Source organism: Numida meleagris, chromosome 2 (assembly GCF_002078875.1).
Source record: "Numida meleagris isolate 19003 breed g44 Domestic line chromosome 2, NumMel1.0, whole genome shotgun sequence".
NCBI lineage: Eukaryota > Metazoa > Chordata > Aves > Galliformes > Numididae > Numida > Numida meleagris.
The window spans coordinates 113,799,277-113,818,675 of NC_034410.1; the positions used below are offsets into that span (position 1 = coordinate 113,799,277).

At 43.6% G+C, this 19,399-nt stretch overlaps 1 protein-coding gene across 1 annotated transcript; it reads right to left on the bottom strand.

Moving 5' to 3' along the window:
- Positions 411–16,974, bottom strand: VCPIP1 (valosin containing protein interacting protein 1). Its single transcript, XM_021387352.1, has 3 exons — positions 14,055–16,974; positions 8,337–8,423; positions 411–5,667 (listed from the first exon to the last, which is right to left on the bottom strand). Exons 1-3 carry the CDS (start codon positions 16,747–16,749, stop codon positions 4,799–4,801), a joined length of 3,651 nt encoding a protein of 1,216 aa, XP_021243027.1. The 5' UTR covers positions 16,750–16,974; the 3' UTR covers positions 411–4,798.

Genomic DNA, 19,399 nt, shown 5'->3' on the forward strand with positions numbered 1-19,399 from the left:
TCTACACCACCTTGTCGGTGACATCTTTTAAAAGGTTCTGATTTTGCTCTCAAATATATAAAAATCTGCTTTTAAAAGTCTCCTGAATTCAAAGGTCCTATGTGTTTAATGAAATATTTAGCAGAGGTGTGAAATCTAAAATGCTTTTCATAGTTATTCTTTCAAAAATCCTCTTTTAAGCAGAAACATAACTAAAGCAAGATGGATGTCATTAGCTTACCTTACTAGCGTTTGTACCAGTTTTTCAACCTCTGTACTGGTACTCATGTATGCAAGTAGAAGCAACTTATAAGTAGAATGAGGAAGATCAAGTAATTACAACTCACTCGTTTTGCAGCCAAATCAGTGTTAATTAAACAGGCTAACGTGTGAAAGGCTAGATAAAAGTTGCATCTTATAAAGCCAAAGCAAATGTTTTAACTTACAGTTTTAATATAGCAATCAAAGAAAATTCCAAATACTGTACAGTGAAGTGTAATATAATACACTATATACTGTTATAATACACTATTGTTACATTACAAATAAAAAAATCAAATATAATTAGTACAGCAATCACAAATAAAACAAAACCAAAGTATGCTGGATAACAGCCAGTGCTGTGAGGATGGTATAATTTCTATGCTAGTTTCTTTTTAATTCAACATGTAAAGCACTTACTGTTTAAAAAGATTTGTTTGCTAAATATATACACTATTAATTCTTATTTATACATTTTAAATAGCATTCCCTCCTAAAAGTGCACTCTTTCATTTCTTGACAATAATCCCCATTAAACAAAATAATTCTGAAAACACCACTCATTCCAACCTTTTATTGCTCAACCGCAGGCGTAAGGGCTCAGTGGGAATCCTGCATTCTAAAGATCATAAGCAACTTCGTCAATTTTAAGAAGTTAAACTGATATTCACAAGCAAAACAAAGAAATCACTTACTATTTTGTTGCTGTTGGCTGTTGTTTTTTTTAAACAGAAGGATCAAATTAGCGTTATTTTTAAAAAAGCGTGTAAATTCTGCTCTTTTAAAAATGGGAGCCAAACAAATGTAGAGATAAGAGTGGAATCTTCTTAAAACGTTCATTTTTGATTCCTTACGTTTCAGCCTGAGCGTAACTCTCCCAACTGTGAGCATACTACGAATTTTATTAACTGACATTTTCACACGAAACTGAGAAAGCAGCAACGCACTCTGCTAACCTTGTTACAGCGATCATGGATTCTACTTCTTCAAAGATTTTACTTCAACTATTTTTGTTTTGAAAGTATGCCCGTTGTCTACATATAGGGTTGTTAGCATACAGCCTCGCGGCACTGTGCCTTTGTGAAGCTGCTAGAGTGTTCTGTTGGAGACCACGTCTAGATCGCATTGTGTATATTGTAACCAAAAATATACGTTGCTGTTTTGTGTCCGTAACACTGAAGACATCCTAAACATATTTATGTTATTTCATTTGAGAAGTTGCTGTTTCTTTTCCCTTCACTGGAATTCAAGTAATTCTCGGAGAAACAGGAGTATCAAAAAATCAACCTTACTAACTAAGACATTTTAAACAGTAAAAAATCTTGCATTCGCCTCCAAAACCGATTCGTTCTCCTGGGGTTATCCATACAGGTTTTTGTTTTTTGCTGCTGTTGGGTGGTGGGGTTGTTGTTCTGGGCCTGTATTTTCAGTAGTCATCTCTCACTTAGGTTACACCTACTAAGCCACAGAGAATTTTAAAATGTTCAAGTAATTTAAATCTTCTTTGTCTTGAGACGCTGTATTAAAAGGTGGTTGGCCCCTAGACAAGAAAATAATCAAGGCAAGCGTGCAAAAAGAATGTAGAGCCACAGCCTAAATCCAGAGGCAATACAGTAGCAAGAAATTGGGCTGGTTGTTTTTTGTTGCTGTTGCTTAGGAGAAAGGTGTACTTCTCAAATCATTCCAGAAGCCCTGCTCATGGGGGGCTTCACATCCACACTGAGTCAACACCTTCCCTGCCCTTGTACCCCACCATGGTTTTCCTGACTCTAACAGGGAAGTTAACAAGCACGTGGGTGCTTACAGTACAGGCACACTGATTTATTTCAAATTACAACTGCATCCACTGGTAGCAATTAAATGAAACATCTGTTCAAATTTACACTTCAGTGTTCTTTATTTCACTTCTCCTGTACAGTTACACATCTTGCCAGCATGTAGATGAAGCTTAGCCTTGCTTGAGAGTATCAAAAGCCATCTTTCTCAAAAACGTTAATATTTAAATGCATGAGAAAGCTATGTGAAATAAGAACACTGCACCAAAAAATGCACAATCCTACATGACACCAAAAGAGTTCACATCAGCAGATGTTGTAATTTTGACACCATTTTACCATTCCTTCGTGAGACCATTTTGCTGTAGGAACTGGAGAATTCTGATGTATGTGAGATTAGTGGATCCCAGAGATGACAGTAAGTGTGAGTCAATCAGAGCTATTATCTGTGTCTGTTTCTCTTTAGTTAAGATTGATAATATCAAATCGCTGCTGAAATGAGAAGCGTGTCAAAATCAAACCAAGCCTTCCTCTTTACACAGTAAAAGGCACACAAACTTCTGCACTCTTTACCACAAAGGCATTAAAGTTAAGCACCTTTCCTTGGAATAAGGATGATGTGCAATAAATATTTCAATTTATTTCAAAATTAAAATTCTCTCATATACAGTGCTCATATTTTTTTTCAGCTGAGGAAGATTTTTCTAAAGAAAAGGTTAAAAGTGTCAAAGCGATAGCCATCTTCTCTAAAATGCAAAAGATTCAGGTGACTCCTTCCCCTCAGCACCTCCTCACCTAGGCTCCTTCCCAGGAACACGGCACTGCCAGACTTTCCTAAACCTCACGCTGTGACAAAGCACAATCCTCTGCTCAACATTTTATATACAGAAATAGCCTTCAGACAGCTAGATTGATTCATGGGAGGCTAAATGTTTTCAGAAGTCACGGCAAGCTTCCAGCTGCTGCATGTGCATCCTGTTTCTCATTGAATAAGCACTGCCAGTTAATCAATGCATCAGCAAGGTCAGTTCTGGTGTGCCACATTACTTCATACACTTCAAGCTGCCAAGTTACTAACTTTCAGATTTGAGGCCTTCAGTTCTTTCATTTATTTGTGAAAGTGTGATTCTTCTATTTTACCTATAAGTAGTGAACTAAATTGTTACATATTCACTCTCTCTGCATAAGAACTTAGTCAAGAGAGGAATTCAAATTTACTTTGACAAAATGGGGGCTATTCTTTAAGTGGTTCACTTCAGGTAATTTTTTTCCCATATAAAAATAAATCCTCCTGGGGCATTTTAGCATACTAATGCTCAGAACGGTTTAAGTGACTAGAAATGTAAAAAGTGGAGACTTTTCTGAATACAAACATATACAATACAAACATTTGTGAACTGGTAAAAACCCACGTGTGCACAAACACTGACTTCAATATTTAAATGCTCTTAATTCCTTTGAAGCTGTATTAACATCTTTCATCCATTCAATGTTATTTTACCATTAGAAGAAGCAACAACAGTGCACTTAAATATGATTATGAAGATAGGAAGCAAAGTGCAATATCAGATAAACATTCCATCCTTAGGGAGCAAGCACAACGGCTCCTTAAAAATTAGCACTGCAGGTCTGATGAACGCACTACTTAAGTGGATACCAGCTATAATATTACAGATGCAGGGAAATCTGCATCACAAACTGAAGCCAATGGAGGTGGGTAGTCTTTATAGCCAATGAAACAACACGTATTCCTTGTTACATTCCTTGTTGCCACTGAGTGAACAGTGAGCCTCCAAAAGCTCGACTATTACTGAACACTTGAGGAAAATGTGTTTTAGAGAGCTGTTTCCTTCCAATAAATTGCTAATTTGCTCTGAAGAGGACAGCTATTATTTGTTTGGGCTTTTTTTGCCAGTTACTGACCAATGCTAGTAATTAAAGCCTTTTAGGAGAAACTGATTTGTTAACGAACTTTTGTTGTTTCTTACAATTGCCAACTTCTCTCCTGTCGTTGTATTTAAAATTGTAAAACATTTGAACCAGCTCACTATTTGGGAGGAAATATAACAGAGCATCAAACTGGTTGTGTTGGCTCAGACAGCCATGCGTAACCACACCACGTTCACTTTATCTTCATTGTACACTTTTCTAACTTGCTTAAACTGACAATACGGATTGACTACAGTTACACTTATTCCAAGATTTCTGACAAGTGTATACACCTGTATGAATGAAAACGTTTTTAAATCTGAAGAAGTGCCAGTACAATGTAATTAAAGTAATGTATATGCCGCACTGTAAAATTTAAGGTAAGTTGAGTTTCAAACGCTTTCTGAAATTTATGTGTGGTTCCTGTTTATAGTGTATTTTTGAGTGGAATTAAGTACCTGGGACAGGATTAACCTTGTCAAGTTTCTAGTTTTGCCTGGTTTAGCCTTTCCAGTAGCCTCAACTAGCATGGTAAGAATCTCGCATGGGCTTTAATTTTAAGACTTACATGGAATTAAAAATTACAAAGAACTTTCAATAACCCACATTACAGCAGATATTCATCTCAGTGCATTTCCTAATAACTAATTTACAGGTAACAGAGCCAGCCTGGGTAGCAGTATGGTAATATTAAAAGCTATTGCCAATCACACACTTGCTTATCATGCACTGAATAAGATGATATAATTTTTGACATACATACAAGATTTAATAACTAATCACTTTGTGTGGCCCAGCCAATAAACATTACATTTGAACAGTAATTTCTTCTACCCTTATTAGATTTTAACCTATCAAGAGTGATCCATTGGCTCAGTTACATTAGTAATTCCTGCATCTTGACTATCCATCTCCTCAAGCTCCTCAACAGAATTTCCCTTTTGTGCTTTAGACCTTGCAGGGAAAGTTGTTCCCACAGAATTCACCATGTTATCACCAGCTGACTCAGTATTCAAGTGTTCAGTACCACTCGGTGCAGAAAACGATTCGGGCGAGCCGGCCTGAAAGCTCCCAGTTTTAGCAGTTGAACTCACTGCCTCTACTTTTCTTTGAGATACATCAACTGATGCTGACTGCTCTGTATTCTGATCCCGCAAATGTCTATCCATTGAAGCCTGAATAGAAGAGACCATTTCCTGCAACTTTTTTCTCTGTGCCTCAATCAAAGTAGGGTCGAGCTGCCTGCTGTCTCTCATTGTCACAACTCCAGGAGCTATTCGGATCAGCTCACTCTTACCAGAAGCAGCTGGGATTACAGAAGGCTCAATTTTAGCAGGACTGAAGTCTGTTTCTGTGCTATGCTTTCTTAAAAGTGGTGTTTCCCTGGCTCTTTGATCATGTTGTTGACTACTAGATGCAGTTCCTAGGGAATGGCCCTTTCCTTGAAATGCAGTTATGTTATGTAGCTGTTCAGATTTCTTTTTCACTACTCCACCACTACCCAGCTTCAGCATTCCATGAGATGGACTTGCTTCCCTGCTCCGTGAAGTAGCTTCTGCTCGCACTTGACTTAAGGCCTCTTTAACCAAGTCTTCGACATCAGGACCGATAGGAAAGTGCCCAGCAGCATCCACACACAGCTCTAATCGATCTTCTGCTGCATTGTACACAAAGTTTTTACCAGGCAGATGTGGAAAAGTACAGTGCTTGCCATCAACCAAACCTATAAAGATAAAAAAAGTTATTGAAAATGCTGCCATATTTTAAGGCATGCTCAGAATACACAGCAATTACTGTATTTAAAAATCATTGCATCCTAATCAGAGAAAACACAAAATTTTTGCTGTAGGGTGAAAAACAGCCATATGACATCACCATCCACAGTATACCTCTAAGATGTTGCTGCTTTCTATGCTGATTCTAAAGAACTGACAGGATTGTAGTAGCATGAAATAAAATAACCACCTTGGTAGGACCTGCAGCTCTAATGCAACAGAAGTTGAAGAAACAGTATCAGCTTGCAGTAACGCAAGGAAAGCCGAAAACCATCACCACCCAAAGCTCACCCAATCCCCCCCAAAAAAACCAACCCCAAAACCCACCCATAGGAAACATCCAAAGAGAAGAGAGTACATTTCAAATCACTGTACATCTAGAGAAGTATTGTTTAAGACCTCTTCCATACTGGTTAAAATAGCAGGGTTTTGGTGTGTACAACTACCATTAAACCTGAACAAGTTGGTATTCACTATTTCTTGCCTTCTCAGAGAGAAAGTGTTGCTAGATAAATAAAAATGTTTCAAGCTTACTATGCTCAATAGTCCTAGAGATTACAAATAATAACCTTTACAAAACAAACATGAGACCTAGTATTTTGTTTCATTATTCAATTTATGTTTTGACAGATGTGCTAAAATTGAGAGTTCACTGGGAAATGTTCAGTTCTGAAACTGCTGTCTCAAAGAAAAAAATCAGTTTTCCAGTTTTTTAATCACAAAAAAGCACCAGGAATTGCACAGAGCAGAAGATGTCAACAAAACCCTTTTTGTACAGTATCCAACATGCAGTCAAAACTAGTATTCTAAGCATCAATAAAAAGGTCACTCAAATAATATGAAATGTTATTAAACAGTTTTTATACTGATTAACCAAATGACCATTCTGTCTCCAAGGCTTCCAATTCACACATTCCTACAACTGCAGAGAATCTGCAGATATTTTCTTTATTTCAAGAACTTCAGACAGAGCTCCTGTGTTTACATATCCATGGGAACTGATAGCCAACCAGCCCAAACACACTACAAAACAAATGTTAACTCCAATCACCTAAGTTAGCCTGAAGAAGAAAACCGAACTTCATTAATCTATCAACTCAACATTCACTTGCAAAAAAAGAGCATTGTAGGAGCTTCTATGACCAAAACTGCTTTGAAAATACGATCCTGAAAACCAAATGAAACCTCAAACAAGATCTGCTAAATTGAACTTGGATCAATTAGTAGTACCTATGCTTGCTGGACAGATTTGCTCCAAATAGTATAATAGTTGCATTATTGCGTCAACTAAAACATTACAAATATATAAGGAGCTTCTTTATGTGACAAGAAAAATGTTGTACAGTTAGTTGTTTGATGCGGAAATTAAGTAGTTTATAAAATGTTAAAATCATTCAAGTATGTTAATGCTGAAATTGTAGTTCTCCCTACCAAGATGTTAGCAGCACAAGATACCTGAACAAACAGAAACGCAGTAACATTCAAATACAGAACGTCACCTCCCATGGCCTTAGTTCTTACAACGTCCGGTGGCAAAAATAACTTCTAAGCCAGGCATTTTCTGTGAGTTAATGACTAGCTGGGTTAAAATCTCTTGCATTTGCTTTAGGCTCTCAGCTCCAGCTAGTCCAGAATGTCCGTTCCATCAGGCATCGTTTAAGCTAAACCACTTGCTACAAACAATATATAGCCTTTAGTGTACAAGCATTGTAAAAGGAAGAAAACTAAAACAAAGCAGATCTGCTGTAAGATACCTGCATGCCTATACTTTTTCTCAGGCTAGTAATTCAGTGAGATGTAGCATGCAGTGAGTACATGACACATTTTAATTATTGCAAACACAAAAGAAACAATGTGATAAAGCACCTGTTTCTAGAAATAATCAAGGTTAAGTTGATAAAACTGCTTAGTTTTAGTAAGAAGGCAGCAGAGGAAGCTTTATAATAGATGAAACCACAAGAGCTAAGCTACGAATGCAAAGGCTTCAACAAGAAAATAAACTTCAAATGTAAGAAAGAACTCAACAATACATGCTTTGTAAAGCATCAGATGTTACTCTTTGTAGATGGCTATAAAAATGCTACCTAAAATCTAAAATACTAAATACTTGAATTGCTTGCTGCATTCTTCCACATGTAGCCCAAGGTGAGATATTTATCAACACAAGGGGATGGGTAGCTTTCTTTTGAACAACAGTCTCAGAAATACAAAAAACAAATTTAACCAACCACTTAAAACATACACTAACCCTGTATAAAATACCTAATAAGAAGCAAACTAAAAATATGAACTCCTTGTGCATTACATTTTAATGTATAACAGGAACAGACCCTATGGTTTTCTCGTTTTTTTGATCTTTCCAGTTGACTCGCTGAAGTTATTTGTATAAGTCAGTAACTTTAAATGAAGATGCGTGGTTATAGAGAAAATTTCAGAATAAGCTATTTAAGTTGAATGAACTAGCCTTAATCTGATTCTCCAGTCATACATGACAGTGTATATGGAGTCTTACAGTATTATGAAAATAAAAGACGTACCATGCCAATAAATAACAATTTACAGTGTTAAAGGTTTGAAAACAGACAAACAAGGAGAGAAAAACAAAACCAAAAAATACCTGTGGTTTTCTTCATTATGCTGTAGAATACTCCACCCTGCTGAAACAATTGAGGAAGCCCCTTTGCATAAGACCAAACGTCTTCTCCTATAAAAGTCAAACGTAACCATTAGAATTAAATGCTCCTATTTTAACATTATAAGCAATGGCTGACAAATGTAACTGCTTGAGTTAAAAGCTGAATCCTCACTCTTAAATACAATTAAGAATTTGAATTCTTATTGCAATTTATAGCACAGGAACCCAGGACGTCGAGCAGCTTTCAGGAAAACATACCACAGTCTGCAGTCAAATCTCTTATGTTCTAGTACAAAGGTTTCCAAATTTGATTTGATCCAAGCTGCAGCGCCTGGTTCTTTGCCAGGCTGTGCACTCATGTCTCCATTCCCCTCCTATCCTATTCCTCATGCTAGAAAATGACTAACACTCTTCCAAAATTCAAGCACATATCCTTGCATGACACTGGTATACCCCTACACCTTTCCCAAAACCATGTCTCCATTTCATAGCTGCTGTACAGACTTCACCCTGCAGCTGCAGCACCGGTCTCCACACAGGCAGCTGGGTGGGAGCTGTGGCCGTGCCACGCTCTCCTGGACACCTACCAGTGAAACAGCAATTCTGGGGACGGATCAGCCCTGTGCAACTTGCAGTTTTCAGCGATGCCAGAAATGGCATTGAAATGTGACAACTTTAAATGTTGCTGGAAGTTTAAAAAAAGAACAAGAATAAAATAAAAAACACCCTAGAATATTGTAAGGAATGTAAAGAACAGAGCAATTTGGCTACGGTGACAATAGCAGTGACCTGATGGAGCACCTAATAAATGAGGTAAGAGGTGCACTTTAACCTATGCTCTTCTCCTTGTTTTGCTAACCATTCATCTGCCTTGCAGAAGTAACATGTGGTGTAGTGACAAAGTAGTGCAAACACTAGCAAGTTCCATCCTCCTGATGCAGAAATTCATTCTTTCATTCAGAAATGCTTTTCCTCACTTCATAGCAAGCCTTCTGTGAAAGAATCAAGATACCTTAAATAGAAATTGCACCCTTTTGTAGACATTAAGTTCTCAATGACCATTTGTCTCAGTTTTCTATTAAAATAGGAGACTGTAAATAATCAACTAAAATAAGTTAAGTGGATGTACTTACTACATGGAATATAGATAGCTGGAAGGGGTGAGGATGCAAAATATCATCCATCTAAATTTCTTAGCTTGTTTTATGGGCAAAACAGGAGTTATTATTAATAGCTTACATGTGCTGAACATACTGAATGAAGCCCCTCTTCCCTTTTGTTCACTGCATATCCTATGAGGTATCTGCAGCTACAGTCACCACCTCAGGTAAGAGGCCGGGTGACCACCACGACAGCAGCACTATGCACTGCCTTGTGCTTCAGAAGCCTTCACATCATTGCCCAACTTTCCCAGCTCCCTTCTCTGCCAGGCAGGACCTCCTGTGTGCATGCTGCTCACTGTGCTCCCCAGCAGAATACTTCTGCCACACTCCTCTCTACTTCACATGTTATTCAAGACACCATTCTCTATAAAAAGGGACAGCATATCTTCCTGCTTTCCCTTTAGATATTTTATAGAAAGGAGCCATACACAATCTGGTTCATCATAAATGTATTCCACTAAAGCATATACATGCTGTTTCATTCCATTCATTCACACGTCAAGCTCAGAGATTCACCAACTAAGCACTAAAATGACAGATTGATCTGGTCAGACATCCACTTCCCAGAAGGAGCACGCAGCCAGCAAACCACCTGCTACTTCCTTATTTCCCCTGATCTACTAAGAAGGGTGTCTTATCTTTTGACCTTATCCTGACAACACCTCCCTGTGGACTTGCTCACAAATTTAAAGCTCCTCCTAAGCTCTCACTGACCTCACTAAATACAACTCAAAGGAGCATTCTCTTGTCCTCCTCACTACTGCCACAGTTTCCCTCTTTTTCATACAGCTGCACAGAGGGAGGGAAATCACTCCTGAGAATACATTTTCCTATTTTTTGCTATTTCAAAAGAGGCTCACTGCTATCCTGCATCCCTGTTCTCATTTATATTTGGAAATGGACATCTCTCTGTGCAGTGACTCCACACTATCACAGCTGTGGCACTTTGCTTTCCCCTCAAGCAGCAGCAACCTGAAGTCTTTCTTCTGTCAGTTTAAATACTGCACACAGGATCCAAACTAAGCAGTAAAACAGTTTTCAGTCTGCTGAAGCTTGGGAAAGCCACAGCCAGCAGCCACAGTGGCTGACTCTATTTGTGAACTCTGGTGCTGATGCATTTAGCAATCCATTTTTATTGAAGGGTTCCTACAAGGCCCACACGAGGCCTTCAGTAAAGGCCCAGTTTTACAAATTAGAGGTGTTCACCAAGGAGGAATGATATCTGCGTGCTCCGGGCTGGCTTTTCCAAGCCTTGAACCAGAGAAGCACCATTGTTTAGACAGCCTTTTATGAAACACTAACAAGGACTACATGCAGGAAAGTATGAAGAGAAGGGCTCATGAAACAAAAGCATCAGCCACTGAAAGAAACACAAAAAACCTACGCTGTTTTGATAGAGACCTCAGACTGGAACACCAAAAATAACTAAAGCAATTGCAACAGGACTTTCCCAGACTCGAGTAACTACTGGGTAAGATTGAACTGGACTGTGTTTGAGATTCACGCAGTTTTGTTCCCAGTTGGGTTTCACTGTTTGTTTAGGTTTTGTCTACAGCACAAGATGCTTACAGGCCACAAGTTCAGCTGGGAGATCATTTAGATTAGAAATTCCCTCCAGACACTGCATTTATCGGAGATGATGTTCTCCACACTATTCTCACCACAGCACACACTCCCTCAGACCAGAGCTCAGCCCCGCAGCATGAGAACTGGCAACAAACGAAGAGTACTTTACCCACAAGCATGCCCCATGCATTGCTTTGAAGAGCAGGCACCCACTAAGCTCTACCAGTCAAGACCATCAGTTCGCACAGCAGAGGAGATGCAGGAGTGCAAAACAAACCAAAAGCTCAGCTGGTAAGTACAGGTTGCAGGGAACTACAGCTGGCTCTAAAACAGGCTGTTTAAATCCAAGTAAATCCTGGTATCAATCACTAGTCTTAATTTAAACCTAGTTATTTGGATTTCACGTGCACTGATGGATTTATCAATGCAAAAACTACTGACCAAAATAGACTCATATTTGGCTTGCACATATCCAGAGTGGTTTTGCATGGGTGTAATTACATCAGTTTGAAAATACTACGTTTTAACTATGTTAATGTGGAATTAAAATTCCTGTAGTAATTTCCTTGAAGAACTGTGTATTTTGAGCTAAACAAAAACAAGGAAGAAAGCTTTAAAAAAACAAAACAAAACAAAACAACCTCAGGATTAATATGGTAAGTAGTCCAGAAACTAAAATATCTAATTTCCCAAAGCTCATTTTCAAATTATATGCATGAAAATAAAATAGCAAGGTTTAAAATGTTAATGAGTTAACTAGTTAAGATGATAAAAGAAAAATCCTAGTAACTAAAATAGGAAAGAAGCACCAATTCAGCCAAGAGGAGATTCTACATAATAATATCTTTTAAACATCCAGAATGAGTAGCTGTAGAACTCTGAACACAAACTTTCATTGTGAGATTTGGGCAGGGCGGGAGGGGGGGGAACAAAGCAAAAAAAGTTTGTCTGGTCCAATGCAAGTTCAATAGCATCTCTCCTCTGCATGTTCTAATCTGACTGTGTTACATGAACACTTAACAAATACAAGTTACAGCAAGAGCACACAAGATATGCTGACTCCCAAAACTTTGCAGCGCTGTTGTGCAAAAGCACAACTGAGAAACACCAGGGTTTCTTGTTCCAGAAAGGCTGAATATAGCAGCTAAGGAACTGGCACCTGAACCCTATTATGAAAGTGCAATGACTTTGAGTTTCTTAAAGTTTGTCTCCTGTCTGAAAATTAACGGTAGGAAGTAGTCGGCTGCCTGGATTTTTTTCCATAAGTATTGCTGAAGGAAAATGACGCCCTGATGTGAAAAGTGACTACATAAAAATAGCATCTTACTCAATAGCTGCACGCATTGTTAGAACTAGTTGGGTTCATGGTTTGCCGCCACTTTTAGTTTACTAGTAAAACAAAATGGATACAGTCAGGGAAGGGTGAGGTAAACTCTATTCTAACCTGTGCTTCCTGAGCAAAATCTTACAGCAGTGACAGCCAGAGACAAAAATTGATACTGGAATACAAGATCAGCTCACAGCTTAGAGATAAACATATGTAAAAAATCAGACACCTTCATGCTGAAGTCACTAAGATACTTTTAAAGCACCTCAAGAGGTTTTTTTTGTAAGCCAATAACTACATTTTCAAGACTATTTCTTGAAAACAGGAAAACACTCTCAGTTTCATTTTCAAATCAAGAAACCCAGCCTAACCTTCTCCCGTACTTTGGACCTGCAGCACAAACATCAGTGGGACGAGGTGCCGAGTGGCTCAGCATGCTCTCTCTTGCCAGAGGTATGGGAGGGAACAAGCAGGCTTGGGAAAAAAAAAGAATCAAAGTTCTGCATTATGAACTTCTGACATGTCACTCTGTGATTATGCCGTGGTTTCGTTTCTAAAACATCACGTGCTTTGGCCACACCAAATCCCTCCAGCAGAAGAGAAGTCTCCCACTTAAACAAAAACAACTGCAACAAACATCACTGTTCAACTTGTTTAGACAGCTAAATGGTAATTATTGTTCTGCTTCCTGTTACTAAACAGCAAGAACTGTTCAACTTAATAAAGAAAAGTCATTTCAAAATAGCACACTCATACATGCTGGGGAGGAAGAAAAAAAAAAAGCAAGCCCAAGAAAAGCTGCCTTTTTCAGTCACCAAATTAAAATATTTAGTTATCCAGAGAGCCTGGCACACAAATGCAGGCCCGAGTCTCCTGAGCCCAAACAGGAAAATAAAACCACAGGCAACCAGGAGAAGTTCATTTGTCTTGAATGATTAACGGCCATTCACGAGAATGACAATTTATAAGCATAGCTTTGCTGCCCTTCGTCTACATTTGGGATTCAAATATGCATTTTAGCTACTTTCAGTTTCTCCTCTGCTTGCATTCTGAAATCATACATTTCACTGTTCCTTAAAAAGACCAGATCTTCCCGCAAAATTAGCACATCAGCTACAGAGAAAATGTTGTATCGATTTGCTTAAAGCAACACAACTCCCTGTGGGAAGAAATGTTATGACTTTTTATCCTAGAAAGGTGAGAATTAAGTCCTCAAACTTCTGACGAGCAGGCAGGCAACATCCCCTTCTCACACCTGCTCTGATTTCCTGTAACCTCAGGGAGGATGTAGGGAGAGCGAGCGTGCAGCTCATGCACATACACCTCAGACGCGTGCTTAACTGACCCTGGAAAAACAAATAGATACCACAAGTAGAGGGATAGCCAGAAGAGGAAATACACCAACTCCTAAACAGCAATTTTTTGAAGAGGATTTTACAGCAAAGAACAACTATCTCACGTACACATTTTACAAAGTAGCAACACTCTAAAAAATAACTGATGGCATGCTGTTTTTCTAATAAGAGGAATAAAGCCACTACCCCACTCCGTAGTTACAGAAGATTAGATATACATAATACTATTTTGTAAAATTGTAACTTCTACTTAAGAAAGTGATTTTAAAATACAACAAGCCAGCCTTACCCATCAGTGTCGCTAGAAGACACAGAGAGTACATCTCCTTTTCAACTTGCTCCTGCAGCTCCTTCGATGAGATTTTACTGGTCACTGCCACATCGTCATGTTTCACGGCATGGGCTGAGTGTGCTGCAGCAGGCTGGCTGCTCTCCTCCTTACCTTTCAGGATTTCTATGGCAATTCTGTCACCGTGCTGCAAAGGCACAGGTTCATTTTCCATGCCTTCTTTGGGAGGCAAAAGCTCTTTAGGAGGAAAGCCATAGCGAATACATTGCAAATATGGAGGAATATTAAACTCTCTAGCTATGCTTTCCTGTAGTTCCAAGAAAGTGGTAGTGCACTTCAGGGTAAGCATTGACTGCCTCCCGTCATTTGTTGTTATTCGAATTTTCTTTTCTTTTGTAGATGTCGGCGAGTACGGGGTTTTTGTTGGCGTAGCAGGTGCAGATGATGGACCCTCACGAACAGCCCCCGGAGACACAGCCCTCGGTTGCCCTTTGTGCTCTTGTTTCATTTTTTCACTTTTCCGTTTCTGCATCACAGAGGCCTGGTCTGCAATGTTCTGCTGAATAGTTCTTTCAGTTTTGCTCATATTTAACTCCTCCTTGTGCAAAGTTTTTGTCTTCTGTCCAGTCAAAATAATTTTGGTTGGAAGTTGCGACTCTAACTCTTGTCCTTGCTGTACCTCCCCAGCTCTTTGGGCGTGAGCACCATCAATATTTACAGGGGTATAATCGTCAGGGTTCTTTTTGGCAGTTTGATGCAGTATCGTATTGACAACTTTCTGAACAAGAATCTCACTACCAAACTCACCAGGGAAGTGTTTGGTGACAAGCTTCATGGCAACATCATACACATTGCTGTTCAAGGAGGCGTCACTTTCGTACTGAAACCAATAGACCGTCTCTCTCACCACTCTTCCACTCCACTCAAGAGTAATGGGAAACGCTTCGGGGAGGTTATCATACTCTTTGCCTTCCCAGTAGTGCTTGAATCCACAGCCACACTTGCCACCTGTAGACCTAGTGTTAGTTCTATCTCCATCCAAATACGAAACAGAGCCATCTTCTCGGACACGACGCACTAAGTTACTGTGACACCAGTTACATGTAGTCAGACTACTCAGGCTGTAGTCTGGTACCAGCACATCCTTTGCAGGGCTGTAAGAACATACCAAATTGTTCAGGGGAAAGCTGTAATTTTTGTCAGGCCGTAGCTGACCATGGGTATTTTTTGCCAGATTATACAATTTTCCCCCCGGAGCCAACCACTCTGGAGGCACATGATGCTCTGAAAGGGCTCCACACATCAGGCACCTGTGAAGGCGGTTGTCCATCACTGCTTTTTTGGCAGCTGCCGTGACTTCTTCAGGCTGGACTCCTATTACCCCAGTCCTTCTGTAGAAATACTGATGCACATCAGCTACAAGACTGGGGTGAATACCGTGTTTACTCATGAAAACCTCCTCCATTGCAGCGACCAGCCTCATCAAGTACTTATCTTGCAAGCTTCTGTCTCCTCCAATAACACAACCACCATCCTCCTCTAACTTGATGTACTTTTTGATGAGGTCTTGAGGAACTCCCCAGGCTTTAGGCAGGAGCTTCCTAGGCAGTTTAGGTAAAGCAGCACCTTTTATTCCAACCAGAGGAATATAATGGTTACGTCCCGAACTACTCCAGGCGATGCAGATCGGCTTGTTCAACATGCCATCTTTCCCCATACATTTTTCTAGGGGTACCAGACCAGGGAGGAATGTTGCTGAATAGTCTCCGGAGCTTCGCATTCCGCTCAGTGAGTCTAACAGGATGATAGGCCGGTGAAGCACATTGGCCAGGCCAAAGATGTGAATATTCCTAAGGCCCATGGGCACTCCTTCCGGAGGAACAAACAACGGGTCGCACTCATTGATGATGTCCTCCCACTCGGCCACATCGATAAAATCGTGGAAGAGCGCCTTGTAGTGACTCAGGTTCTCCTCAAAATGCTTCTTCAGGTTCTCTCGCAGAGCGTGCCAGAACAGTTCCCTGCCGACGAGCGCCCGCGAGACCGCGTGGACCAGACAGTGGCCGTCTCCATCCACGTGGACGGGAATGAGGCACTCCTGGCTGTTGTTGGCCTTCTTGATGTCCTCCAGAGTGTCATGCAGGTAGATGAGGCTGCCGGAGCGGTCCTTGCCATAGCCGATGGTCTCGACGTGCTCCGGCTCAATGAGGAAGGCGCGGTCCCCCAGCAGGGAGCAGTCGAAGATGTCTCCCTGGTTCATCTCCGTGAGGAGCTTGGCCTTGCCCGTCTGCTTGTCCATGCCGTAGCGGGCCAGGATGGGGGCCAGCAGCTTGCAGTGGTAGTTGGAGAGGCCCAGCACCTTGACGAGCTCGGTGTTCCTGCGGGGCGGCCCGGCGCCGCTGACGCCCAGCAGCGCGTTCCGCAGCAGGTTGTGCAGCACCAGGTCGGGGTCCGTCACCTCCTCCACCGCCAGCAGCTGCCGCTGCTCGTGCCGCTGCCCGCAGTCCGTGCACTCGATGCTGCCGGCGCCCTGCGGCCCGTGGGCCGGGAAGAACAGCCGCGCCTGGCATTTGGGGTCGGGGCAGGTGCCCGAGAAGATGCGCCGCTCCCGCTTCTTGGCGGCGGCCGGAGGCGGCGGCTGCGGCTGCTGCTGAGGAGACGGCGGCGGCGGCGGCTGCTGCCGGGGCTGGGACATCGCTCCGCTCCGGCCGGGCTCGCCCCACCCGCGCTCCTCCGCCTCACAGGCTCATCCCCTCCTCCCCGGCCGCCGCCCGGCGTCTGACGAATGCCGGAACCGCCGCCGGCCGCAGGGCCCCATCCACCGAGCGCCCTCCCGCCGCCGCCCCGCCCGACAACGCGGAAGCCGCCGGCACCGCCGCTCGCCGCCGCTCCGCCGCCTCGGCCGTTGCCCGCAACGCAACGGCCTCTCTCACTTCCACGCCGACGGCGCAGGCGCGGCGCCGCGTGGACGCCGGGAGCTGTAGTCTTCTCCGGCAACGCGGCCCAACGCGCGGGCGGAGCGCGGACTGCGAGGACCGTCGTGCAGCGCGGCGGGACGGGGAGAGCGCGGGGCGGGGCGAGCTGAGCCGGCTGCACCGCCCCGCCGGGCTGCTGGGAGGGGTAGTCCCTGCTGGGTGGCCGCGGGGGAGGGGTCCGAAAGGGGCACGTTTGGCGGGGCTGTCTTGGCGCTTGTTTTGCTTCCCAGACTACGTGCCGGGATGGGGGTGACAGCGACGCGTCGCCTTCCCTCAGTCCCCGGCCTCCCCCGGCTCCGGCAGGTTGCTGCAGGTGCGGGCTGACGGCGAGGGGCGGGCAGGGCGGCCGGAGCCGGCCCTCACCTCTCCGCTGCGGGCAGCACTGTCGCTATATCACACCCTGAGCTGCTCGGCTCCACTGCACTGCGGTCACTGCCCTCATAGGAGGGGGGGGGAGAACATACTGTAAGAAAGGGCTCGTGGTTTGCAATTTATTACCTATGACTAACAGAGTAGAGTAGTGAGAACCGAAAGCAAACTAAAACCACCGTCCTTCCCTTCCACCCTGTTCTACCTCCTCCCTCTGAGCAATACAGGAAAATGGGGACAGCGCATTACGCTACCACTCCTCCACGGTCACACTCTGCCCCAGCTCCATGTATGTCCCTCCCAAGGGATGCTGTCCTTCCCCAGCTGATCCACTGTGGGCTTCCCACAGGCTGCAGCTTTCCCAGCACCTCTCTATGGGTCTGTAATCTCAGGCCCAACCTTCAGGAGTGCACTGCTCCAGCACAGGGCCCCACAGCTCCTGCCAGAACTCTCTGTGGGCTGCGGCTCCTTCAGCTGCGCGTGCTTCTGCCCCGTGGGCTCTTCCATGGCTGCAAGTGGAGCTCTGCTCTTCATGGTGCCCACGGGCTGCAGGTGTACAGCCTGCTCCACTGTGGGCCTCTCCTGGGCTGCAGGGATCTTCTGCTCTGTGCCTGGAGCGCCTGCTGCCCTCCTTCTGCACTGACCTCGGTGGCTGCAGAGCTGTTTCTCTCCCATTTCTGACTCCTCTCTCCCAGCTGCTGTTGCCCAGCAGTGTTTCCCTTCCTTAAATCTGCTCTCCCAGAGCACACCCAGCATCGCTCATGGCTCAGCTCTGGCAGCAGCAGGTCCCTTTTGGAGCAGCTGGAGCTGGCTCTGCTCTGACATGAGGCAGTGTTGGGCTCTGCTCACAGAGGCCACCCCTTCAGCCCCACCACTACCAAAACCTTGCCATGTAAACCCAGTGTAGGGGGTGAGTCCCAAGGGCTTTCCAGCTGTGGAGGTTTCCAACAAACATCTCTGGAGCTGCCTGTCGTCCTCAGCCAAATCCTGTGCAGCCATAGCAGGCAGACATTGCCCTGCACCTGGGCTGTGTGAGGCAGCAGAGCCAGGCCTGATGGGGTAGCACTGGTCTCACTCTTTACCCTGGGGCTGCTGCGGCTCCCTCACCCCATGGAGTTTGCTGTCCCCGCAGCTAGGCCATGCCCTGCCCCAGGGGTGAGCAGAGGACACGGAGGTGTGGCTCAGCTGCTGGCTGCTGATAGCACCCAGGCAAGACATGGGAGGCCTCAGGGTGAGGCGTTAGCACCAGTGATCCCTCCTGCTGATGTCACCACACTGATGATAACGAGGGAGCATAGCTGGTGCAGCCCTTATCTGCACTGGCCATCTGAAATGGCACTGTGCAGGCTGGGAGACAAGTGGCAAGACAGCAGAAAGGGATCGGAGGTGCTGGTGACAGCAGATCAGCGAGAATCAGCAGTGTGCTCTGGCAGCCATGAGGGCAAACCACATTTTGGAGTGCATTAGGCATAGCATAGCCAGCCGGCCAAAAGAGGTGATTGTCCCACTTTATTTAGCGTTAGTGTGGCCTCACCTAGAATACTGTGTGCAGTTCTCTTTTCTCCAATATAAAAAGGATGTTAAGGTCCTTGGAAGCATCCAGAGGAGGGCAACAAAGCAGGTAACAGTGCTGAAAGCATGTCCTGTGAGGGGAGGCTGAGGGCATTGTGTTGTGCAGGCTGGAGGAGAGGAGGCCTCACTGCCCCCTGCAGCTCCCTTATGGGAGAAGCAGAGGGAGATGCCGGGCTCTGCTCCTGGGAACTGATGGCAGTGTGGGAATGCACAGAGCTGTGCCAAGAGAGTGTCCGGGCATTAGGAATCATTTCTTTATTGAGGGTGGTCAAACAGTGGAACAGGCTTCCTAGAGAGGTGTTGATGCTCCACACTTGTCAGTGTTCAAGAGGCACTTGGAGAATGCCCTTAATAATATGCTTTAACTTCTGGTTAGCCCTGAAATGGTCAGGCTCTTTGACTCTTTGTAGATCCCTTCCAACTGAACTA

Coding starts and splice junctions, on each gene's coding strand:
- VCPIP1 (XM_021387352.1), bottom strand. CDS start 16,749: ATGTCCCAGCCCCGGCAGCAGCCGCCGCCGCCGCCGTCTCCTCAGCAG. Junction 8,424..14,054: donor TCTTCTAGCGACACTGATGG/GTAAGGCTGGCT, acceptor TGACTTTTATAG/GAGAAGACGTTTGGTCTTAT. Junction 5,668..8,336: donor CATAATGAAGAAAACCACAG/GTATTTTTTGGT, acceptor TTATCTTTATAG/GTTTGGTTGATGGCAAGCAC.